This window comes from Hydra vulgaris, chromosome 10 (genome assembly GCF_038396675.1).
Source record: "Hydra vulgaris chromosome 10, alternate assembly HydraT2T_AEP".
Lineage (NCBI taxonomy): Eukaryota > Metazoa > Cnidaria > Hydrozoa > Anthoathecata > Hydridae > Hydra > Hydra vulgaris.
The window spans coordinates 27917740-27945704 of NC_088929.1; the positions used below are offsets into that span (position 1 = coordinate 27917740).

The 27965-nt window shown below is 28.6% G+C and overlaps 1 protein-coding gene across 1 annotated transcript; it reads right to left on the reverse strand.

Annotated features, from left to right (window-relative positions):
* Positions 1–1034: 1034 nt before the first annotated feature.
* Positions 1035–27122, reverse strand: LOC105845598 (mitochondrial ubiquitin ligase activator of nfkb 1). The gene is made up of 3 exons (XM_065807677.1): positions 26982–27122; positions 8757–8965; positions 1035–1717 (listed from the first exon to the last, which is right to left on the reverse strand). Exons 1-3 carry the CDS (start codon positions 27099–27101, stop codon positions 1051–1053), a joined length of 996 nt encoding a protein of 331 aa, XP_065663749.1. The 5' UTR covers positions 27102–27122; the 3' UTR covers positions 1035–1050.
* Positions 27123–27965: the final 843 nt, after the last annotated feature.

The window sequence follows — 27965 nt, forward strand, 5'->3', positions numbered from 1 at the left end:
TAATAAGCACAGTACCTTTATTAACAGATGAACAGTTGATAAAAGAAGTAAAAAATGCAGGGAATGAACATGATGCTGATGACGAAGGAGATAATGATGGTAATACGATGTATCCGGTTTGCCCAAAAGTTACTGATATACGGGAGGCACTGCAAGTTTTGTATGACTATATGCCCTTCAGTCTTAGTAGTGAAGATTTTTAACAAAAGCTCAATGCAGTCTTAATTATATTCGATAGAGACGTTTCTTCAAAACTAAGACAGAGTGACATTTTTTAATTTATAATGTGTTGTTTCTACTTATCGGCAAAAGTTCGTGTTTGAGAATGCCCTGATAACTAGAACATTCGCTAACTAAAACTACTTTCTTGTTCATTGGAGGTTCGTGATATCGGGAGTACAATGTAATAATGATAATATAAAAATAATAATAACTGCAACAACAACAATAACAAATAAGTATTAGTAATAATAACAATAATGAATATTTTTATTTATACCGGAAAAATCTTTATAAAAAGATTTATAAGGTTGGGTAATGTTAGTTTTGTTTTTTTAGATTTTTTTTTAATATCATTATATCAAAGAATTAATAGAATATTATAAATAAGTTAAAATGTCTCAACAGATGTTTATTTTATTATTTAAATACAAATTACAAAAACATAAACCTAAAATCTATTTATCAGTTTGAATCCAATAAAGAAGCATCCATAAAGTCCGCACGCTGTAAAACTATTAATTTCTATTTTATATAAAGAAAATCGAGAGAAAAAATTTTCAAATTATCAATAAAATTAAAAGCAAAACTTTTTGGTTTTTTTTTTTACTAAATTAGAAGAGTAACTGATATTATTAGGAGGAAATAAAAATAATTTTTAATTAATCAAACCGCGTACGTACTGACTGTTTTAAACACCCCCATCCTTTGTACACATCTGCACGCTTTTGTCTAACTCTCCCCAGTCTGCATACTTTATAGATGCTCCCTATACTATCAGTTTTTTTTAATATTTGTAAAAGAAAAGAAAAAAGGTATTTAGTTGGTTTATTAACTATTAAATATGGGAACATATCTTTCTATAATTGTTCTGCAGATTGGGCATAATGACAATCGTTCAGTGCATGACTTACAGGAACAAACATGCCCACAGGGTAAAATCACCACACTGCGCGGTTGATACAAACAAACAGAGCATGCGTTTTCAACAGTATTTTCATACATTAATGAGTTATAGCTGTTTTCAGTTTTGTACAACCTGTACCATTTATATAACCAATACGACATAAAAGTAATGCTTATCAGAGCAAAAAATATAGAAAAACCTTTATAAATACTCCCCGCATGCTTTTCAGCCTCAATAAGATCACTGATAGAGTCTGAAGATAAAATATATCTTAAACCAGGTTGCGAAGGACATTTAAGTGATATATGTTTACCATCAACTAACACTATTTGTCCAACTCCAACAAGTTTTGTCCCAATAAGAAGCATTTCTTCCACAGTCTCCATACCTCTCACTCTATCTCCAGCAACAAAGTCAATAACTCCTTGTGTAATTGAAGATGGACTAGGTTCATATATATCGTAAATTGTAGAAAGTTTTAAATTTTCAGCTTTTAATACATCACATACATGGACTTTAACATCAGATTTATCAACCAAAGAAAATGGTTCAACATGTTGTTTTGTTGATAATATACGTACTTTATCTATCCTGGAATAACAAACAAAGAAATATATATCACATATAAAGATAAATATATAAATATATATAAATATATATATATTTAAGGCTAGCGCGATGGGGGTGTGACACCCCCATCCCCCATCAATGGTTATTTTGTTCATTTAGTTGGAAAATTTGACCCTTTTAGACAAGTCAGTCGGCAAATTTAAGCACACAGTCGGCTAAGTCGACTAGGCAGTCGGCAAATTTCAGAAAAACGAGAAACCACGTTATATATATATATATATATATATATATATATATATATATATATATATATATATATATATATATATATCCAAAAATAAAATAAAAATAAAATTATTTTTATTTTATTTTTGGATAACATATATATATATATATATATATATATGTATATTTTTTATCTTAGACTGGTGGAGCTGCTGACAAAGTTTGTTCTACTTTCAGAAATCCTGAAAGTAGAACAAACTTTTTCAGCAAAAAAAAAAGCAGTCTGTTTAGTCTTTCATTTTGTTGTTGTAACAACCAACATATTGCTGCATCATATCGACAGCTCTCCCATATGGTTATTTAAAACTAAAAGGCTATTAGCATATTCCCAAAAACTTTGACAAAGATTGAGTATGCCAGTACTGGTGTGGAAGAAAAAACCAGTATTTTATCCTTTCTTTTGTTAAACCACTAAAGATAAGCATAAGGTAAGAAAACTAATCTACCAAAGAGTTTAAGCTTAGCGGGTCTTTTTGCAATATTGGTGTTTTTTTCTATCTCTTTACTGATGTCTTTCTTCGCCTTGTTTTCATCTTTAACATATTCAGTCAGATTTATTGCAATTTATATTTTTAAGATCAACAGAAGCTTCAGTTAGAATAGAACTTGCTACTTTCTGCATAACATCACTTAACATAGCTAGCACTTAACATAACATTCCTAGCAAAGATATCTATTGGAATTTCTGCTGTTAGTGTACTGTTAGATTGTTTTTTTGTGTTATAGCCACTAGACTCAAAAATTAAAACCCAAAAGACTTTTATAAAGTAATTTTTAAAGTTTTTTTGATTTGCTAAAATTTAGCAGAACAATTTTTTCATTTTTCTTCATACCTTAATAACCAAAATGTTTGCCTTGTTTTGTGAGAACGCTTTTTAGTTGAGTGTCACCATGGCCTACTTAAATTGCACTGAATCAACAAATTGATTTGTTGCATTTTCTGTAAAAAAAATTATAAGGGCAGTTTTTTGACAACTTATGTATAAAAGCTTGAGTTTTTGTTATGAGTCATTTTTGTACTATAAATGTTTCATTCTTATTTTATTAAAATGGTTAAATAATAGTTGAATTTTCTTTGAATACTTTGCATTATTTCATGCTGAATTTTTTGTTGACTGATTTCCTGCTTCAGTTTGTTCCAATAACACAGAATACTGAAATATACTTTCAGATAGCTATAAATCAACATGCTACTAAACATAATCTTACATTTTGCTAAGATTACTTAAAACTCTCCATTGAAAATAAAGTCAAAGGTTTGTAACTTTGTATTTATCATTATATTATTTATCACTTTTAACTCAAAGCAGAAACTCACCAATGCTGCTGTAAAAATTTATAACAAATCCACACTCAATTGCAAATTGTATTGAAATTTAGTCACTATGTTTAGGGATCCTTTGGAGCTACATATTTCTATCCAGTTTACAAAAGGATCCTTTGAATCTACATTTTAGTAAGTATAAATAAATGAGCAGTGATTTTTTGTTATGTCTTTTAGAAATATGCAAAAGCGAAAAGACAAAGATATGCAATAGTGAATAGATAAAAAGATTTTGGCAGAAGTCTGCTTAATGACGGTATTATTTTCTGGGAGGAAAATATTTATCGGACATTTGATAATCCTAGTTTATAAATAGTATAGCATAGAAGTTGATGGCACTATAGCAAGTTTCATTGTTAAAAAAATAAAATAAAAGATTTGGATGTTAAACTTGTGATCAAAAATGTATTCTTGTTAATAATAAGTACTTAGTATAAGTAATAGTATTTTATTCACAGGAGAAATTCAAGTCAACCTGTCTGATTTTATTTGTCATCTTTTTAGTATTCTAGATAATATTTCTCCTATTCTAATCAAACATTGCAGTTATTCTTTTTTAATTCAAAGTTTTTCAGAAAAATTTTTAAACACTTATTATAGCAGTGTTGATTTTACAAGAATCACCAAGAGTTGGAAATCAAGACCAAGAGTTCACCAAGAGTTGGAAATCAAGACCAAAAGTTCACCAAGAGTTGGAAATCAAGACCAAAAGTTCACCAAGAGTTGGAAATCAAATATAGATCTTGTATTGCTAAAAAATATTTTTTATAACAATTTGCAAAAGGAAATTAAATATTTAGTAAGCAAAAATCAAGTGAAAAAATTAAATAAAAGACAAAAACCCAATAAATATTCCTTGTAAAAAGGTATTTCTTCATTCCTGTTAATTTTAATTATTAAATTCAGCATGAAATAATGCAAAGTATTCAAAGAAAATCCAACTATTATTTAACCATTTTAACAAAATAAGAATAACACATTTTTAGTGCAAACACAAATCATAACTAAGAACTTTTAAACATAAGCCGTAAAAAACTGGCCTCTTTATTTTATGGCAAATGTAACATAGGCTGGGTAATTTAAATAGGCCATGATGTCACTGACAACATCAAATCCTAACTTATCCAGAGTTTTTTTAACTTCGCCAAAATATAAATATAACTTAATTGTTGCCTATTTCACCAAAGACAAACAATTAAAAGAATCTTTTTAGTGGTTGTAGGCAGTTTAGATCTGATGTTGTAAAAATCCATTCCAGCCAGAAGTCGAGTCTCTAAATACAAAATATTTTTTATTGAAATAATTTAGATTAGACCTATTTATCTCTTTTTATTACCTAAAATTGCTGGTTTATTGCTTTAATAATTTTTTTATTACCTAAAATTGCTGGTTTATTGCTTTAATAATAATTGTTTTATTACATTACAGTTCACATTTTTTTCCCAATTTAGACAAGCCTCCTTTTACATTTTTATTATAATTTATTATTATTAATCATTATTAATAATTAAATCTAAATAACCAACTTTGAATTTAATATTTGTAAAGTTTATCAAGGCAACATTACACTGCTTAATATATAATATATGTTAAATTAATTTATACAATATATTTTTTATATTGTAAATAGTATAAATAACATGAAATATCTTAAATATATTTCATACACTAATATATATGGTGTAATATATATGGTGTAATATATATGGTCCTTTATAAAACTTGTAATATTGTCATGATAACATTAATCAATATAAATTTTATTCAAAATAAATATTAAACATAAAATGAGTAATTTTAATGATTTTGAATATTTACTTTATTGTACCTTAGCATGAATTTAAATTAAAATGTTTGAATTTAATTTTTGTAAAGGCTTTAAAAGCAAAATAGCACAGCGTATTAACCAAATTTCAGCTGATTTAAAATTTAAATTATACTATTTTTAGGAAAGAAAAAAACCATACCATTTTAATCAAAAATTCAGATATTTATTTATGCTCTAGAAAAAAAATTATTAAGAATATTTATGTCAATATTGCCCTCAAGACTTTTAAAAGAAGTCGTTTTTAGTCATTTTGTGGTTCTTTTTTTCCCAAATATTTCCTTTGAGGGCAAGGAAAGAGTGATTCAATAGTGTTTAAATTTTTTTGGAGTTAGTTTAAACATATTTGCTTCAAATTTAGAAGGTTTTTTCAATTCAATTTAAATTATTTTTTCCCTGAACAATCCTAATATATATATATATATATATATATATATATATATATATATATATATATATATATATATATATATATATATATATATATATATATATATATATATATATATATATATATATATATATATATATATATATATATATATATATATATCAATCAATCAATCAATCAAAATTTATTGACAGGCTCAAGGCCCAATATAATAATATACAATGGGTAAAATAAAGTGGATTAGAATAAAACAAAGACTAACTCACTTGAATATAAACAAAACCCAAGAAAAAAATAAAAAATAAAAAATAAAGATAAGAAATTAAAGTGTTATAAATATAACTCAGCTCTCCATTTAAAAATCAGTGGAGACTGTAAGAACCTGTCTGAGTTAACAAAAGCTTTTATGACGAGGTTCTCACTATTCTGCAGCAGTAACAGTGAGGAGTATTGTTGCTTGTAAATAACAACATTAAGTGAATGGGCACCATGTTTCACAAATAATTCACTTGAACTGTTCCGTGGTGGCTTGTTTAATATCAAGCAAAGTGCATTATTATATGCAACACATAGGCGATGAAATGAGTCTTTTCTCAAAAGATACCATAGCTGACATTCATAGATTGGGCTGCAAAAGGCATTAAATAACATGATCTTTGTTTGTATTTGTGTAGAGCTGAACTTTCTATGGATGAGGTTCGCTTTAGCATACATAGAGCGCACGTGTTTTAAAATATCTTTGTCATCCTACATATCGTTTGAGATCAAGTGACCCAGGTATTTATATTGACTAGTGTATGTGAGAACCATGCCAGATAATGTGAAACGAGGGCTATTTATAAGGGGTTTATAAATTTCAAAAAACATTATTTGAGACTTAATATTGTTATAAACTATATCATGTTTCACATCATAACTGAAGCATAAATCAAGTAAGATCTGGAGACCTTTGGCTGAGGGTACGCACAGGACAATATTATCAGCATAAAGAAGATGGTTAACAAGAGAAGGACCCAAGCAACAGCCTACGGTAGTTTTATTGAGTAAAACACTAAGATCGTTAATATATATATTAAATAGAAGAGGAGACAGTACACCTCCTTTGTCGCACTCCATTACTGATATTAAATGTTTTGGATAATATTCCACCCCAAAGGATCTGAGCTGTTTGACCAACATACCAGACAATGAGTAAGCGTAAAGTTACACCAGAGATAATTTTAGATTAGTTTCTTAAATAGTGTATCAAAGCAAACTTGATGAAAGGCTTTACTAATGTCAATAAATCCCACATGCATATTTGAGCCATGTGATAGGTAAAAATTTAAAATATCTTTTAAAATAAGAACTGGCATAAAAGTGCTATGGTTTTTCTTAAATCCGAATTGATTGGGAGTCCCAGTGAAACTTTTTATATATATGTGTATATATATATATATATATATATATATATATATATATATATATATATATATATATATATATATATATATATATATATATATATATATATATATATATATATATATATATATATATATATATATATATATACACACACACATATATATATATATATATATATATATATATATATATATATATATATATATATATATATATATATATATATATGTATATATATACATATAAAAAATACTAAATTCATGCTAACCCTGATGAGCGGAATTGATCTGAAGACTCCAAAATGGTGTTCTTTGGATTCACTATTACGGGTAGTAAAAAGGTTTTGAAAATTATATATAAAAAAAGAAAAGTTTCTTTAAATATTAAAAAAACCTGAAGCAAAAAAAAATATACTATCTAATTGTTTGGACATAATACACTGATAAAACCATGCTAATTCCAAATAGAAGAATTCAAATAATTTATAAATTGCCTTAACTACGCTGAGTGGTTAATTGTTTTGTTCCATTTGAATTCATCTGTTTTAAATTGTTAAATGCTTAATACTTTAGAATATTTTTGGAATAAACACTGAAAGTTTTTGAAAAGTTTTGAAAGTTTGAGTTAAGGTTATCTTTAAAGATCATATAGCATATGAAGAATTTTATTCTTTAGTTGTTCTTTTTGCTAGTGATATTACAATAAATATAATAAATATGGCGAAAAGTGACATTGAAAAAACTATAAACTAAACTGGATTTTCTAGAAAACAAGGCTTTGTTCAAGCAAAGATTTGTCTTGTCTTGAACAGCGAGAAGAAATGTGGCGAGCAAATTTAAAAGAAAAATTTAGTTCAATCAAAATTGTATGCTGTTATCATGAACAATTCTATGAAAATATTAAAAAAAAAAAATTACAAAGTGTTGTAAACCTTTTGGAACACACAAGGAAAGTAAAAAAAGTGCTTTAAAAGATAATCTAAAATTTATTATAGTTAATATAATAATTAAAAGAAATTTTAATGAAAAAATTTCAAGTTAATTTTAAAACTAATTCAAATTTGTGTTTTTAGGTAATGTAAAGATTTCTCTAGACTTGGCAAAGTTTTGATAAAAAAATAATGTAATGCCAGGTTGGAAATTCAGCATGTTACAAAAAAGCAGTAGAAACTGATGAAGATTTTAGTTCACAGGAGGGATGGGATCAAGAAGTGAGAAAAAGGTTATGTCTGATACCTCTAAAGAATTGTTTGGGACTTCACCAGTCAAATTGAAATGTGTTCCGAAACACTACAAAATACCGGTAGAAAAATAAAAGTTTGGCAACACTATAGACAGAGTTGCAAAAATGGTTTCATTAGCACATAATATTGTTGAAGCTTCTTTAACAGCAGAAACAAACAACACCATTCCTATCAATATGTTAAAGAAATATCATGAGCTATACGTAAAAAGATATCAAATGTCTAAGTATCTTGTTCGAACTTCAAGACATGTTAAAAATGAGCTTAAAAAGGGATTCTAATATTGCCATTAAAAAAATTGATAACCCTCTTTCCCCAGAAACAAACCAGTTAGTAATTAACCTTTATCGAAATGATGAGTTTTCAAGAATTATGTCAGGAAAAAAAAGATTTTGTTTGTGTTAAAAAAAACCAACATGTTCAATTTAAATAATTACTTATTAACTTACATTAATTTAAATAATAACTTATTTAAATTAATGTAAGTTATTTAAATTTGTTAAACTTTTTATTATTATTACATACCACATAAAATAATTAGCACAAAATTACAAACAAAAAATAACAAATAGTTATGCTAGTTACCATTCTTTTGTAAAAGAATTCCATTCTGTCTTATGTTCTTTAAGAAATATATTTTGTACAACACCATCAACACCAGCATTGTAACACCCACGAATTGTTTTACCTTCAGACTTTACTATACCAATTACAGCACCATAAGGAAGGGTGCAATCATTTGAATTATTTAACTCTGCTATTAAATCGTTGTTGATTTCAAAAACTTTAACATTCTAAATCCCCGAAAATATATTTATGATAAAAAGACTATTAATAAAAAAGTAATTATAGTAGTCTACAGTAGGTTGCCAAATTATTAGGGACACTTTACTTTTTAAGTAATTTTTAAGTTTAAATATTTTTGCGAGCAAATAAATTGTTTTAAAATAATTTTTTTTGTGTATTTTAGTTACTAATATAACTTGATTGTTTTTAAACTGTGGGAATTGCGTCAGTCCACCCTATCTGTCAAAAAATTAGGTTATTACTCCATTAGCTGTCAATTGTTGAAAAGTGTGGTTGGAGTAAGTTCAAAATTGATTTCCATTATTTATTTTTGGAAAAACCTTTTGCAAGTTTTTCGAGTTTTTTTCGAGAACTATTGAAACCTAAGTATTGGTTAATAGTTCAATTAGTTATAGTTAATAATTTATTATTTTTGCTAATTTTAATGCATAAATCCTGACTTGTAACCATTCTTACCTCTCATTGATTTTTTTAGTATGGGCAAGTCTCCAGACTTAATCCCAAGAAAAAGTAGGGAAGTAAAAACCTTACTTCTTCATTCTACACATTTTCAAAGAGAGATAGCAGCAATTGCAAGTGTTTCAAAGTCAGAAGTGAGTGAAATTAAAAGAAAAATTGGTACAAATGTGCCTCTGGAACCGTGTCAGCAAAAGTGTAAAAAAAGGATCAGTACTCCAGGTTGTGACCGTAAAACTAGAGACATCTGCCTTAAAAACAAAAAAAAAAGTGTGGTTGAACTAGCTACAATTATAAACAATGAAGGAATTAACATCTTCAAAAGGATGGTTCAGAGAAGGTTGGCTGAAAAGAATTTAATGGGTCATTGTCCAACCAAAACACCACATTTAACTGACGCCATGAAAAAAAGCGACAGGAATAGGCTATAAATTACCAGCATATGACTATTGAAGGCTGGACTAGAGTAAATATAGTTTATAATATTGTAAGAAACCAGAAAAATTTAAGGTTAATAATTTAAAATATCTTTGAAATGTTTTACAGGTCTGCTTCTCGGACGAATCAAATTTTGATAGACAAAAGCTCATTTGTTCGACGACGCCCAGGAGAAGAATTCCACCAGGACTGCTTTTAGGAAAAGGTTAAATATCCAGTGAGTGTAATGGTGTGATCTGTGATCACAGCCAAGGGTATGGGCTGCCTTTAGATTGTGGAAGAGACCATAAGGCAGGACCAATACAGTCGAGCACTGGAAAATAGGCTCCTGTCCCAGGTCCAAGAATGGTCCTCTGGTAATGAAGAGTATATGTTCATGCATGACTCAGCACCGTGTCATAAAGCTAGAAGTGTTACAGCATTCCTAACTGAAAAAAAAGTGTGTGTTTTGCCATGGCCAGGGAATTCACCTGATATGAATCCCATAGAAAATCTATGGGAGTTCACAAAACAGGAAAATGCCAAAGAAATAATCACTACCAAGCAGCAATTTATAGAAACTCTTGAAAGAGAGTGGCATAGCAACCCCAGTCTCCAACACAATGCAAAAGACTGCATAGAAAGCATGCCCCAATGTCTGAAAGCCATTATTGTAGCAAATGGTGGCATTACAAAATATTAAGATTATTAACTTATTTGTTATGTTAAAACTTTTTATAAAAAAATAAATAGCTATGAACAAGTAATTATGTTGTTTTATATTCTAAATAAAGCTCTCTAACAATAAAAACAATAAAAAATAACTACAAGATGTGTTTATTCATTAAAGAAGTTTATACTTTGAACTTACTTAAAAAGTAAAGTGTCCCTAATAATTTGCAAACCCACTGTATATCTAATGAATTATTTGTAGACACTTGTCTAAAATCTAATAGACTAATTGCATCAATCAAATGATATATCTATCTAGCTAGTTACCTGCCTACCTACCTACCTACCTACCTACCTACCTACCTACCTACCTACCTACCTACCTCTCTCTCTCTCTCTCTATATATATATATATATACATATATATATATATATATATATATATATATATATATATATATATATATATATATATATATATATATATATATATATATATATATATATATATACATATATACATATATATATATATTTTTTAAGCCCACAAATTTTAATGTCACGTGACTGTAGAGGTCCCCGCCAGTCAAATTTGTGTATAAAAACATAGCAAACGTCAGGGGTCTGGCGGGGACCTTTAAAATCAACACGGAAAGCCAACTTTTCTTTTATATGGTATATTTTGGACTACATATTTATAATAGGGTAGGACCAAAAAAGAAATATGGTGATATTTATTCCACATGATGTTGAGAAAGTGGCGAAAAACCTGTTTTTTTTCATAAAATGACGCATTACTATATATAACTGACGCTGGTTTATTCTTCATATTTAAGCCAAATTTTGAAAAATAATATTAGAACTAAGCATTAACAATGTTTATATAGAAGGGGCATGTCAATAGCTACCTGCCCCCCTTCACCCTATTATTGGAGACTTATACCCCCTCTATCCCTTCTATGTTGGAGGGGGAGGGGGGATTTTATAATATGATTTTTTAAATAATATGATATTATAAATTATAATATTTAAAATTACTTTATTTTCTTTAGAAAAAAAGACAATATAAACATTAAATTATGAACATTTTGATTCCTGAATATTTTGGAATATTTTTTTGTTTCCGTGATTTTATAAACTAACATATTGTCGTATTTGCGGAAGACATATTGTTGTAATTTTACATTCTGTGTGTGTATGTGGTGTATCCATAACAATCTATAAAAGGTCTACTATCTGTGGTTATATACAAAATTATTATTGTAAAATACATGTGACTTAAACAAAGAATGAATATCAATTGTTTTCTTTAATCAAATTACTATTTAGAAACCAAGATGCTAAGATCGACAAGACTTAAAACATATCTTTTTGAAGAAGAGGATCTTAAAGAAAATCTTACAGAAATAACGTTTTCAACAAATACAGACATTATTCTCTACTTTCAGTTTGACGATCTAGAGACAAAATAACTCCAACAAAAAAGCTGATTGCTTGTACCATTGTTCGTCAAACAGCAAAGTGTTCTGGTCTTGGTAATTGTCCTGAAAACTGCATTATGTTCGCAGTTAAGAAACCATGGATAGACAGAGGATACAAGGATGGGATACTCACTGACCCATTTATAAGGTAGGCCAAACAAGATTTAATTCATATTAAAGGGACAAGTTACCATAAACACACCACAAAATTTGGATAATATAATACTTTCTAAACCTGTTATATATATTATTAAAGTAAGCATATCACTGATCTGATCAACAGCTGGGAGAATTTAAAGAAAAGTAAGTGTAAGAACTCAAAAGAAGCAGGAAAAGCTAGACAAGATTTCAAAAAAAAAGGAAAGAAGGTTTTCTGGATTGCTAAACCAAATATCTAAGATTCAAAAGAAGACTTGTCCTAATAAGGAATCGTATTGTACCAATATGAAATTTTTGAGAGATCAAAAGACCAGTCGTAAAATGACTCTGGGTAAAAAAGACAAACTTTATAACCGGAGAATTAGGAAGAGAGAACAGAGAAGATTGAAACATCCACAGTTAGTACACAGTGTTGAACATTTTTTTCAGAGAGATGATTTTACTTCAGAGCTTCAGTTTTCATCAGAAACCAGTGATATAAATACCAGCATAGACTCAGATTTTGTAAGATATTGCTATGACTTCAGTTTCCAAAAATATTTCCTCCAGAGATTTGCTGCATGTGTGTACAGATTTGGTTGTTAGTTTAGGTGGAAATGTTGAAGACTTTTTACTGTCTCAATCTACTGTTTGGCGGGCACAAAAGAAAACCATCCAGCAAAATGATGCAAAGATCAAAATAGGGGTTAAAAAAGCTGCTGAGAAAGCACTTTTCCCCATAATAGCTCACTTTGATGGAAAAATTATGGAAGATATAACTATATGGAAAAAAGAAAAAAGAGACAGGTTTGCTGTTTCAGCCAATATTGATGGAGACATTAAGCTTCTTAGAATTCCAGCAATGGAGCTTGAGACTGGAGCTGATCAGTATGAAGCTTTGTACTGGAAGATTATGGAATATGTGACGATGTAAAGGGACTATGTTTTGACACAACTGCTTCAAATACTGGAAGACATTCAGGAACCAATGATAGGTTCAGTCAAAGACAGTAATCTATTTTATTAGAATTTTATTAGATGTATCTGTATCCTAAAATATTTTCCAATGTTCAAGCTTCAGGCTGTGTTTCTCATGCTAGGTTCATGTCAAAAGCCATTTACTACTTGAAGATTCAGAAATTGAGTACACATCTGCCCTATGATTTAACTGCTGCCCAAAATAAAGAGTCGAAGACAATGGTAGAACTTATCTCAATTTCTGTCTGGTTTCTGAGAACCTCATTGCCCTCAGCGGCACCATTTCAGGATGTAAAAGCCTATCAGTACAGTACAAAGGATATGTAGAGAAACGCGACTCTGATTCCAAGAAAGTTCTAAACGGAATTGAAAGTACAATGATGTCAATGAAGAGAAACACCTGGTACTTAGATGAAACTTTGGTTCCACTTGCTCTCCTAGACCCTACCCTTCTTGATGTGGAAAACATCGCAAAAACATTACTCTCCAAACCAGTTCCTGATCATTTTCAGCATTCAGAGAAGTCAAACTTGATAAATGAGTTAAAATTTAAACAAGAAGTGCCACCAGGACTTGCTCCATTAATTGGAGAGAACTCTTGGTTCATCTTCAGTTTATTAAACCTGACAAAAATGGAGGACAAACTTTGGTTAAACTGTCCTTCTCCTATGTGGTGCTATGCTGACCCGTTCAAAACATTCTCCAATTTTGTAAGTAAACTTGAAGTAGTGAACGATTGTTCTGAAAAGGCTTTAAAACTTGTATTAGAGTTTGTGAACAATGTTCACAATGAGGATGATCGTCAAGAACTTATACTAGCTGTGCAGCAAAGACGAGATCACTTCCGTGGGTCAGAAATCAAGGAACAGTTGCAGCTAGCACATGAAGCTATAGGAAAGCAGAGAAAAAAATAACATAATTTATATACTATATTTATGCATTGCAATATATTATATTATATTTACATATGATTTTAATATAAAAAAAAAAAAAAATTTAATTGACAAACGATGTTTTTTTTTGCAGAAGAAAATAAAGTAATTTTAAATAATATGATTTATAATAAAATTTAAATAACTTTGACCTCCCCCTTTTCAACAAAGAAGGGATAGAGGGGGTATGAATCTCCAGTAATAGGGTGAAGGGGGCGGGTAGCTATTGACATGCCCTTTCTATATAAACATTGTTAATGCTTAGTTCTAAAATTATTTTTCAAAATTTGGCTTAAATATGAAGAATAAACCAGCGTCAGTTATAGATAGTAATGCGTTATTTTATGAAAAAAAAACGGGTTTTTCGCCACTTTCTCCACATTATGTGGAATAAATACCACCATATTTCTTTTTGGTCCTACCCTATTATAAATATGTAGTCCAAAATATACCATATAAAAGAAAAGTTGGCTTTCCGTGTTGATTTTAAAGGTCCCCGCCAGACCCCTGAAGTTTGCTATGTTTTTATACACAAATTTGACTGGCGGGGACCTCTAAAGTCACATGACATTAAAATTTGTGGGCTTAAAATTATTTTTATACTGGTGGTCAACCATTCCAGGTAGGATCAACTTGATTTTCAAAAATTCGTCAAATATGAATCACCCTAATACATATATATATATATATATATATATATATATATATATATATATACATATATATATATATATATATATATATATATATATATATATATATATATATATATATATATATATATATTTATATATACAAATATGTGTCAGATAGTTAGACCTATAAAAATCTCGACCTCCTAAGTTGTTCTTCAAAAAGAACATTTACTAAAAAATGGAACTAATTTTCAGTTAATCTACTGAGGCCTAATTTGTTTTCAACCGATTATAGTCTTTTATTTTCAACTGATTTATGGCGTTTTTGTTTTTGACCGATTTATTTTTCGACCTATTTTATAGATTTTCATTTTCAACTGATTTGAGGTAAACTAACTTTCAACCAATTATCTTCTCTGTATTTTTAACGTTGTTTATTTTAAACTACGAAATTATTATATATATATATATATATATATATATATATATATATATATATATATATATATATATATATATATATATATATATATATATTCAGGATTCGAATGTACTCATTGGTGTCACCTTTCTGACTAGATTTGATGAAAACCGGAGGCAATTTGAGACCATCAGATGAAACCACGCCAAACATCAGAGGCTCAGAAGTTTCTATGATCTTTCAATTTTTTTTCTTTGACAATTGGGGAAACCAGGTGTTTCTTAATCCTGTCTCTTGAATATGCTTTACAATCCTTTCTGACTAGGTTTCTGATGGTGTGCACACTCACTGAGAGCTCTTTAGTCTTGTTCTTATTGACTTAACTGGATTCCAAGAAATTCGGCCCTGGACAGCCTTGATCAGCTTCCTCTTAACACGATCAGTCATTATAGCTTTTATTATAATCGTTATTATAAGGCATTATAAGTATTATAAAACAAGCATATTCTGACAGTACATTCAGGCCCATCTTTACACATGTCCATCCTAGGCAGCCGCTGCGGTGCCATGGCATTCGAAGAGGCAAGCCGGAAAGGAATCAATTTATTTTGGGTTTAACTTTACAAATTTCACTGTTAAACTTTAAACGGAAAAAAGATCAGCTTAGTGTGGCTGTTTTAATCTGAAACACAAATACAAAAAGATTCAACAAAGCAAATAAAATGATTCAAGCAGTTGAGGTTTTTTTAAAGTGGAATGAGCTGTATAGCTTTCTTTCTTTTTTCGTTCGAAAATATTCAATCAATTTTTGTCAAACTTGAAAAGAACTTATGCTATTGCACAGTGGTTTGAAATAATCAAAAAGTAGCATTAATTCAAGATTTGCGAAAACCCGATACAAAAAGTTCTGATTATGCAAGATTGTTGCAAATTAGTCATATTTTCATGTTCTGAAAGAAATTTTTTTTAGACCACTTGGCGCTTCTCCGCAGATGCTCAGAGTTGCCATTTTTTAAAGAACAATTGTTTAGTGAAAAAGCAATGATTTTCAAACTTTTATTTTATTTCTTAAACCGCACCTGTGGACTTCCATCTATTATATATCAATCTGAAGAATATTAAACAGGTTTTCAGAGTTTATTGTTAAATATTTTATAAAATTACATTTCAAGCCGTAAAAATGCAAAGAAAGATAACTTTTTAGACTAGGAAATAATAGCATGTTTGAATGTGACTTTAAATTAATTATAATAATTATAATTAATTAAATTCTGTATGTTTCTGTAAAAATCTGAATACGCATGGATAAATTTTGACCCTTCTTCTTTTAATCCGATATAGGTTTTGATGTCGCCCAGACCCTCCCAAGAACAACTATTTTTAATTTTAAAATGTTTCTACTTAAATTGATTTTTTTTTTTTTTTTACATAAAATATGACTGTCATTTTCAATCAAATTGCATACTACGGTCATAAAAAGATATATTTGTGGTAACTATAAGACCTACTATTAATATAACCTCAAAATACTTCCTTTAAATTAATATAACCTCAAAAGCTTTCGCAAGTTGAAAGAATTTACAAAAAATCTTTTTGTCGATTTAAAATTGTGTATATAGATAATAAAGTACAGATTGTCTTAAATGAAGTTAAAGAATAAAGATTTTATTTCTTTTGTGACTGATGATGTTATTAAAATGTTAGAATGTTTAAAATTTTTGGAAAAGAAGAATGTTATGAAAATTGAAGGTGCTCAAGAAAAAGAATTAAAAAAAGAATTATTAACAGTACAAACAAAAAATGAAGGATGTTCAAAACTCCAAGTATAAATTTCATAGAAAGTCAATTTCCTGGTTAGAACATGAATTTAATTTTGAATTTAAAGAAGTGGAAACTCTCAAACGTATTAGAAACGCCAGAATTAAAGAAAGGGCGGCATACATTACCTTTTAAAGACAAAGGAAAACGAACTAAAAGAATAGCAACTTCTAATTTGTCTGAAAAAGCTGAATATAATACAAAGTATATACTTAAAACAGCAAGATACACAGCCAAACAAATAGGTAATAAGAACTTAGCAAAAATTATCATGTTTTTTCTACAAGATCAACAATTGGCATATGATATCAATAAAAACATTGACAAAAAAATACAAAAAATGTCTACAGAAGAGGGTCTTGCTTTTCTATTAAATTATGGTTTTACTAAACCTCAGTACATGGCGATAAGATTGGAAAGTAAAGAGTGAGGTGCAGATATTTATCCACTTCACAGCAATATTCTGAAATCTAAAAAAAAATGTAGACCAAATAATATGCACATCTCTGACAAGGAGGCAAATGTGCCATTCCAAAATCTTCTAATACGTACTGTTCAAAGAATAGTAGAATTACAAGAGGCACAAATCATATCTAAAATTACTAATAAAGAAAAGGATTCAATTAAGTTGATTTTTGTTGTAAATTAGGGATTTGATGGAGCCGGTAATTTTTCTCAATTCAATCAAAAGTTCAATGAGTTATTTAAAATTTCATCAGACGATTCACTTTTTTCTATTACCATTGTACCCTTAAGACTTCAAACATATGACTGAGATGTGTTTTGGGCAATCCCAACTCCTAACTCTGTTAGATTTTGCAGACCAATGATCTTAAAGTATGATAAAGAAAGTAAAGAACTTATTCTCGGAACAGAATTTTTTGTTGAATGACAAATAAATGAACTTTCTGATATTACAATATGGCTACCAAATGAAAAAGTTCTTAATATCAAAAGCTCTTTATTTTATATCAGTGAAACACTGTCTTATCAATTGTGTCCGCTTTGTAAAGCAACACCTACTGAAATGAGTCACATTGAAAACTACACAAACAAATTATTTAACACCGAGAAAGCATTTTTAATCTTTGGAATAAGTCCACTTTATTGCTGGATCCGTTTCATGGAATATCTCTTTCATTTGTCGTACAAATTGGATATTAAGCAATGGTAGGCAGAAGGAAAAATAAATAAAGGTTATGTAAAAGCTCGAAAAAGTCTTATACAAAAAAAGATTTTGGGAATAATTAAATTTACACATAGACAAACCTCATCCAGGTGGCACTGGTTCATCCAATAATGGCAATACTGCAAGGTGAGCTTTTTCTGATCCAATATTGTTATCAGAAATTTTGGATATAGATATAAATTTTATTGTCCATTTAAGAACAATATTAATATGTTTGTTTTGTCAAAACCCAATTGATTCAATCAAATTTGAAAATTATTGTCTACAAACAGTTTTAATTATCAATGAGAAATATTCATGGTAAAAAATTCCTACTTGTGTTCATAAAGTGTTAGTTCATGGAGCTCAAATCATGGTTGAATTAATATCGCCAGTTGGAACTTTTGGCGAAAATGTTGGAGAAAATCTTCACAAATGTCATAGAAAAGATTGTATGGATCATGTAAGAAAAACCTCAAGAATTAACAACTTAACTTATGTTTTTTTTCGAGGTATAGAAAAATCAGATCCTTATATTTCCAGTATTATTTCGAAAAATTATTTCAAGAAGTAAGAATGTTAATGAAGAGGTTTTACCTGAACTAATTAATGTTTATCAACAGTTAGATTGTGCTGATATACAGTAGCATGCAAAAGTAACCAGACAAGAGCATAACTTGAGATAACTTTTGAATGAAAAGTCCAATTTCTTTCAAATTTTCACTGAAATGTCAAAAAATTGATTACAAATCTAAAAACAAATGAATTTTTACTAAATCTAAGCAATCTAATCTTAAAAGTTCATTTAATTAAAATTTCAGCGTGCAAAAGTATCCGGACAGAAAAAAACAACTTGAATTACATTTTTTTTTAACATTTTTTAAATTGAAAATACTTTATTTTAAAGTAAATTGCTTTAGTACTTTGTTGGGAAGCCCTTAGCATTAATTACTGCTTGACAGTGTCAAGGAATTGAGTCCACCAGCTTCATAATCACAATAATTTTGATTTTTTGCCATTCTTGTTTCAGAATATTCAATAAATTAAATTTACTTACTGATTTTCAACCTGAAATTCGTCAATCTATGTGTTTCCATAGATGTTCAATAGAATTAAGGTCAGGACTTTGCTATATCAATTCCATTATTTGAATTTTTTTGTTTTTGAAAAAGTCTTTTATAAGGGTTGAAGTGTCTTTTGAGTAATTATCCTGCTGAAATATCTATCCTCAAGCCCCGAGAAATGTTCCACGCAAAATGCTGTCTTGGTAAATGCTGAAATTAAAGAACTTTATAATGAAAAATGTGGTGTTGATACAATCAAATGTCTTTTGAGGTCTGTAAATCTACTTGGAAGATGTCCTACAAAGAAACTTTTTATTTATATAAAGAATCGAAAAAGCACACTTAAGATTTGCTAATGAACATTTGATTTGGGCAAGAAAACAGTGATTGAAAGTACTTTTCAGTGATGAATTTAAGTTTATATTATTTGGGTCTGATAATATTAGATATGTCTGTCGACCAAAAGGCCATAAAAACGATCCTAAATACCAGCTACCAACAGTAAAGCACAGAAGTCGAAACGTTATGAACTGGGCTTCTTGAATAGAGATTGTATCTGCTCTATCCATTTGATTGATGGCATAATGGACAAAAATATGTACAAATATATAGTTAAGAATGTTATGCTACTACATGCTAAAGATAAAATGCCTCGAGGTAGGATGTTTTAGAAGGACGATGACCCAAACACACTTCTACTCTTGCGAAAAATTTTTTCAAAACCAATGAAATTAAATTAATTGAATAGCCTTAGCAAAGTCCTGACCCTAATTCTATTGAATGTCTATGTAAGCTCATTGATCGACAAATTTCAGGTCGAAAACTAACAAGTAAACGTGATTTATTGAATATTCTGAAACAAGAATGGCAAAAAATCAAAATTATTGTGATTAAGAAGCTGGTGGACTCAATTCCTTATCACTGTCAAGCAGTAATTAATGCTAAGGGCTTCCTAACAAAGTACTAAAGCAATTTACTTTAAAATAAAGTATTTTCAATTTAAAAAATGTTTAAAAAAAAATGCAATTCAAGTTGTTTTTTTCTGTCCAGATACGTTTGCACACAGAAATGTTAATTAAATGAACTTTTAAGATTAGGTTGCTTAGATTTAGTAAAAATTCATTTTTTTTTAGATTTGTAATCAATTTTTTGACATTTCAGTGAAAATTTGAAAGAAATTGGACTTTTCATTCAAAAGTTATCTCAAGTTATGCTCTGGTTACTTTTGCACGCTACTGTAGAAGCCGATAGCAGTTTATCCTATAGCAAAAAAATACTCTGTAACTACGAAATTGACTTTTAATTAAAATAATTTAAAACCATTATTATTAAATGATATCAGTGCTTCTATTTTGCATGTTTTTTCCTATTCTGCAAGTCCCCTTACTTGGGGAAAACCTTTTTCATATTTTAAAAAAAAAATCAATTTTTTTGATTATATTTTTAGTCTAATAATTTTATTTTATGTATGTTAAAGAAATTAGAGTGTCATTTTTAGCACTGAATAAAAATGACTGTCATGTTTTATGTAAAAAAAAAATCAATTTAAGTAGAAACATTTTCAAATTGAAAATAATTGTTCTTGAGCGGGTCGAGGTGGCATCAAAACCTATATTGGATTAAAAGAAGAAGGGTCAAAGTTTATCCATATATACTCAGATTTTTACAGAAACATACAGAACTTAATAAAAGTCACACTTTTACGGCATGAAATGTTATTTTATAAAATATTTATCAGTAAACTCTAAAAGCCTGTTTAGTATTCTTTTGATTGATATATAAAATATATGGAAGTTCACAGGTGCGGTTTAAGAAATAAAATAAAAGTTCAAAATTATTGCTTTTTCACTAAATAATTGTTCTTTAAAAAATGGCAACTTTGAGCATCTGCGGGGAAGTGCCAAGTGGTCTAAAAAAAAAATTCTTTCAGAACATGAAAATATGACTTATTTGCAACATTTTTGCATAATCAGAACTTTTTATATCAGATTTTCGCAAATCATGAATTAATGCCACTTTTTGATTAATTCAAACCACTGTGTATTGGTGAGCACCAACAAACACTCTGCAGCTGTGACGGATCCAAGACTCTTCAATCATCCCCCTATATACGTCACTGCTCTGCTGAGCTTACAAATGCCAATATGACGAATTAATTTCTATTGAGGCATCAGACTTCACTGGGGGAGGAAAAATGATTGTTGAGGTTAATCTAATCAATCGACTTTTATTTGAGCTTGAAAGGCAAAGGGAAGTTTATGCTTTACTAATCAGAAAAACAGATTTATTTTGGGAAGGGGAGGAGGGGAGAGTTTGTAGAGGCCGCAAGAATTATTTCTCAATGTGGCTAGGATAAACTAAAGATGAGCCTTTAGTTCAACTCAAAAAAACTAAACAATTATTGTAATAATTGTTAAGTTTTTTTACACATTTTTTTTTTGGATAGGGGTAGGGGTGGGGAGGGGGTATTTGTCCTGGTTGTTAGTCTGATACTTATGGCAGCCCTACCCAGAGTTGTTAACAAGGCCATAAGTAAGGCCAAGGCCAAGGTCAAGGCCATAAGTTACAAGGCCAAGTACAAGGCCAAAGCCAAGATTAAGTTTTAAGGTCAACGCCAAGATTAAGAGTTTCAAGGCCAAGGCCTACACAAACCTTTTCAAGACCAAACACTTCAATTTTCGCCTAACGTTAAGGCCAATTGTTAACAAAACTGTAAGTAGCAAGTGCTGTGACAATAAAACCACATTTTGTAAAAATAGACCAAGGTTATTTGCAGAGTTCAACGAAATCAATAAGAAAATATGTATTTTTTTAAAGGCCAAGGCCAAAACAATTAAGGCCAAGGTCAACAGTTTCAAGGCCAAGACCAAGGCCAAAGCCTCAATTTTTGGCCTTACGGCCAGGCCAAAGCCAAGGACTAACAACTCTGGCCCTTCCCTTAACAAAAGATATTGCAGCCAAAAAATTTAAGTTTTGCTTTTTAAATCTAAATTTCAAGTTACCAATTTCAAGCTTTTAGTTTGTAAAAAGTTATCAAAAAAAAAAATCTGATATTTGTTTTTAAATTTTTCTTTTGAAAGCAAATACCTTTAATAACTCCAGTATCATTTTGTTGTTTGACTTTGAAGTAACAGACATGTTTTATAAAACTGTAGTTTTATAAAACATGTCTGTTACTTCAAACTCTAGCTGTATAAGTCTTAAAGTGGTATTAAAAATTTTTTTTGTTTATAATTTAACTTGGTATATATTATTTATAATTTTAATATCGTGCGTGTAATTGATTCGTAGAATACTGTTAACATGCAAATATGTTTAGAATAAATCATGTCTAAAAATAGAAACTGTGTTATATGATATACAGGTGACTCATGCTTGTAATTGTCATTTTTCTGTTTTAGTATCATTTGGGTACATTGTTTTATAACACAGTTTTGATATGGCATCTCGTTAAATCGCAAGCAATATCTTGAAAAGTACTGAATACTTGAGTAAGAAAGATCGCTTACAGGCTTTGCAAAATGCAGGTTATAGCAAATCTGGTGCATACAAGGTTCTCGGACAAGCAGAGAAGATCGTGGGTGTTACTGATGGTCGCAGAAACAATGGAGCTGTTAGAAAGATCTCTAGTGCTGCACTTGGAGGTCTTATATGTGAATTTAACAACACAACAAACAAAAGTTTAAGAAGAGCTGCCCCAAAATACAATGTTTGCCACAAAACTGTCTTAAATACTTTGAACAGACATGGTGTTTATTGTCACAAGCGAAAACCAGCACCATTTTACCATCCAGCTAAGAAAGGCGAAATAAGAAAAGCCCTTGAATGACTTTATTGTCAGCATTTAACAAAGGGAGCAGGTGGACTTCCAATCATCATAATGGATAATGAAACATATATAACACAGAATGATGGGGCCAGGTTTTCAAGTAAAATTTTTTATGCCAAAGATGCCTCAACAACTCCAGAAGAGATTTGCTTCTCAGGTCGCACCAAGTTTCCCTTTAAAGTAGGTGTTTGGTATACATTTTGTGATCATGGTGTTTCGGATTACTTTATCTGAAACCAGGGAATGGCCATCGATACCCAGATGTACAAATTTGAATGCCTTCAACAAAGACTAATCCTCTACATTGAGAAGCACTGCCCTGATAAAGCTTGCATCTTTTGGCCAGACAAAGCTTCATCACATTATTCTTCAAAAGTAGTTATATATTTAAACAACAAACAAATTCCACTTGTTTTGAAACAAAACAACCCCACCAATGTCCCTCAATGTCGGCCTATCGAGCTCCTTCATGCTGAAATCAAAAGATAAGTGTTTGCTGATTCCTTTCAACCAGAGAATGTTGACCAATTAAAATCAAGAGTATGTCAAATCATGAATGAACTTGTAAAGCATGCTCCAAAAATGTGTACTAACTTTTCATCTCGGGTCTGTGCTCTTGTTGACAAAGCTTATTGCAATGGATTATTATTTGTTCAAAAGTAACTTGTAAACTTGTATAATGAATATAAATCTTTTATTGGAATGAATACTTTGTCTTTCTTTTACGAGTTTTTCAAAAAAATTTTAAGAATTTTAAAAAATTCTACGAATCAATTACACACACATTAAAGTATTTATAATGTCTAGTTATCTATTACTCACTTGCTTAACCTTATTAAAAAAATTTCAACTAAAAATGTTGTTTTAATAGTTAAATGTAGTGCAATAAAAATTATACTTTGGTTTTTCTACACTCTCCTAATCATTTGACCTTCACGTGAAATTTATTATTATTACTTTTTAAAGCAATAATGTCAATGCTGTTTTTTATATAACGCTATGTAATGCTAATTAACTTGATATATATACATTACATGGTGTTATAAAATGCTTTATAACTATGCTTAAATCCTTTTATTTTTCCACTTCCAGCTTTTTTTTCAATAGATGGAATGTGTGAATATATTTGCAAAATAAATCCAACTAATGATTGAGAAACACCAATCAATTTTGAAATTCCAACATGCAATTAAAGATTTTAAAGAAATTTTCAAAACTTTTTTTCGATTTCTTATTTGTTTATTCTTTTTTATCTGATAACAATGATGACCAATACTTATTACCATTACAATCAAACAAAAATAGATTAGCTTCTGTGTGAAAGAAAAAAAATTTAATTTCTTAATTGTTTTGGAAATCAATTTACCTCTCCCTTCAGATACCTGAGAATTTTACACAAACAAAGAACTAATTGAAATTTTTAAACAATTTTGAATCAACTTTATGCATTAAGGTTTAATAAAATTGTAATTCAAAAGAAACTAGACATTTCTGTAAATGCAGGAAAAACTAGTTAAAAAGATAAATGTGAATAAAGCAAGCAGTTAAATAATAATAAAGATAGCTATGGTTAAAATTTGCTATAAATGGCTCAACAATCTACTAAGAAACTCATAGGAGGTTCAAATAAGGATTTTTCTATTAATAATTCACCAACATATGGAAACGTTTATAAAATCTTTTATTCTGTCCAAAATTAAAAACTGACATAGTCAATAAAATTCAAAAAGAACCATTAAAAATTTGATTGAATATAAATCTAAAATTGCCCTTATTAAAAACTGGGTCAATTTATTTAAAACTGGTTAAAATATATAACACAATGAAACTTATTAGTAGAAAAAAGTGCAAAAGAGACCTCAAATTGCAGCATATAGTGTATTGGAAAACTTTATGATACATCTGGTTGCAGATGTAATTTATATAAAGTTCCCTGCTATGACGATAGAGTGAAATGCAAAATTCTAACCTGAAGTAATAAAAATTTTGTTTATTTTAATTTAAAACTTTTTCAAAAAAGAGCTTGTAAAGTATATACAGACAGAGAATGGTTTCCAACTTGATTGAAGAACTTTACTGAAGAATTTTAAATACAAAATTAAAAAGAATTAAAACTTTTAACCAAACTATGCAAGACATTATATTACCTGTTGTTTTTTAGAAATTTCTATTCTCTCAGTAAACTCTCTTTGTAGATGATTTGAAAGATGAACAAACTTAAGCTGTTAGGCTGATATAAAAATGTCAAGACAACTCCCTGAGCCTCCTGCTACTAAAACTCTATCTTGTCAGGAACTTTTTAATATGATTGAATGCAGACCAGATCCTAGTGAGCACAATTCTATAAAAGATTAGGAGGCATAAATATTTATTGCTTTTAACTTTCTCAAGTGGAAATTCCTGTCCATATCTAATAGAAGGGAGGGTCTTGATTTATTTTTTTCAGTATTTTTCCAGTTAACATTTCTAATTTCTAAAGCTGGTTTCCATTCAAAGTTTTTTTTTATTTTTAAAGTTTAACAGCTTCTTTGTTGATAACAAGTAAAAATTAATAAACAGAGGTGGGTTCGTGGTGGCGGTTTGGGTTCTTAATATGCTCAGGGTGGGTGAGAAAGTTTTTAAAAGATAATAAATTTATAAAAATTTAACTTAAATCAATAATAAAATTTGCTTTGGGTAAAACAAATTTTTGGGTAAAAAAAAAATAACAATTAAATTGAATGCTAGGAAAAAAATACAATCTTTAAAGTCTATGTAGTAAGTCAACATTTTTTTTTTAATTTATATTTCATGAAATGTGCATATATGTGAAACACCATGTTTGAGGACAGCCAAACATCTCGCACAACATTTCTCAGCACTAACATTTTAGTTTGATACACATCTTACAGAAGAGTATGTTTCTAAAGGGTAAACATTTTTCTGCTTCAGTCTTCCACTTAAGCAGATCAGACAACAGGCCTTGTTATAAAGTGTTGGGTGAATAACATTTTACATATGCGAGAATTTTACATTACACTATTATTGTTACATTATGCTAAAAACTTTTTTGTTTGATAATGTTTAAGTACTAAGATTATTTAGGTGCTTAATATAATAAAAGATGCTTAATACATGGGAGGAGACAGTTATTGATTTCAGGAAAACTTTCCTATCCACCTAAGTTTATTGAGTACCCCCCCCCCTTTTTTTTAATAATATTTACTTGTTATCAACTAAAAACATCTCAAAACTAAAAAAAATCTTATTGAAAATATAATAAATGTTAAAAAATGCACATTAGACCAAAAGCCACAATTAAATTGTTTTAGGCATGTTCTGTAAAAAATTCCCACCCACTTTTTTATAAAGCATAGATAATCCAGGCTATATATTTAAAATCCAGAAAATTTCTTGGGTAAAATATCCGGAAAAAATCTAGAATATATTTTCTTCTTAATTTTGCTTTTAGCTGAGTTATTTATAATTTTTTTTCAAAATTTTCTTAGTTATGTATAAGTGATGAGTGAAAAAGATTTAAAAACTTATATATTACAAAAATATATTCCTAAACTTGTATGTATGGAAAACATTTTGGATATCCGGCAAAAACTAAAAGTTGAGAAAAATATCCAGAATTTCGGAAATATCTGGAAAAAGATAATCCCTGATTAAAACATTTATTAGATCTGGACTAAAATTCCACACCTCTTTTATTCCCTTCCCCACCCCACTCCCTCCTTTTTGAATTTGGCACACAAAAGTACATGAACAAAATGATTTTATTTCTTAAATAATGAATATGCAATAATGATTAAAAAAATATAAAAAGTATTAAGTACATTTATACAATACAACTTATACAATTATGTAAAACATTACTATTCTAAATAGCATTCAATTAGAAATTGCAATTTTTCAACTTTATGTTGTTTTTACACTAATTATGACTTAAATGTTATTAGTAATATGAATACTATTAAACTCTTATCTTAAGTAAAATAAAGAAATATACCTTTAAAATATTCATAAAACTGCTTCTGCGGTAATAACCATAATAAAATAATCCTGATATAATACTTGAACCAAGACACCAATACAAACTTTGATAAGAAATATCTCTTGACAATGACATAACAGATTATTCTAGCATATGTATATATATATATATATATATATATATATATATATATATATATATATATATATATATATATATATATATATTTATATATATATATATATATATATATATATATATATATATATATATATATATATATATATATATATATATATAGATACATACATACATACATACATACATATATATATATATATATATATATATATATATATATATATATATATATATATATATATATATATATATATATATATATATATATATATATATATATATTATATATTAGCAGTCTACATGCAGATTGCACAAGTATTCTACTTGCAGATGTGGTTTTATTATTAATGTTTGGGTTCGGTATTGTTCAGTCAAAACTTTTTTTTACACTTTGATATTATTTCTGTTTTTTTTTAGCAATAGTTAATACAATTTCAATATATTTTGGAAACTAATTATTTAAAATAAGAATTTTAATTTAGACAGAATTTCAGACAATGAAAACTAATTTTAAAAAATGTTTGTGGAAACGCATACGGTTAGACCACGCCAAAATATTTTCTTAAGACAACTTGTCCGTGGCCGTTTGCGTATTTTGAAGTATTAAGCGTTTCAAATAATTAGCATAACAAAATTATGCTAACCTGGACATGAAAAAATAAAAATAAACTAGAGAAAATTAAAAAAAACTTATAAAAAAATAAACTAAAATTCTAAAATAATAAGTCTTAACTAAAATAACTAACTTAGCTTAACTTAACTAAACTTAACTTAACTAAAATAAAACTAAGAGGAAATTATCTAAACGTTATAGTTAACGTTAAATAACTAACTTCGAAACTTTGATTTTTTTAAAAC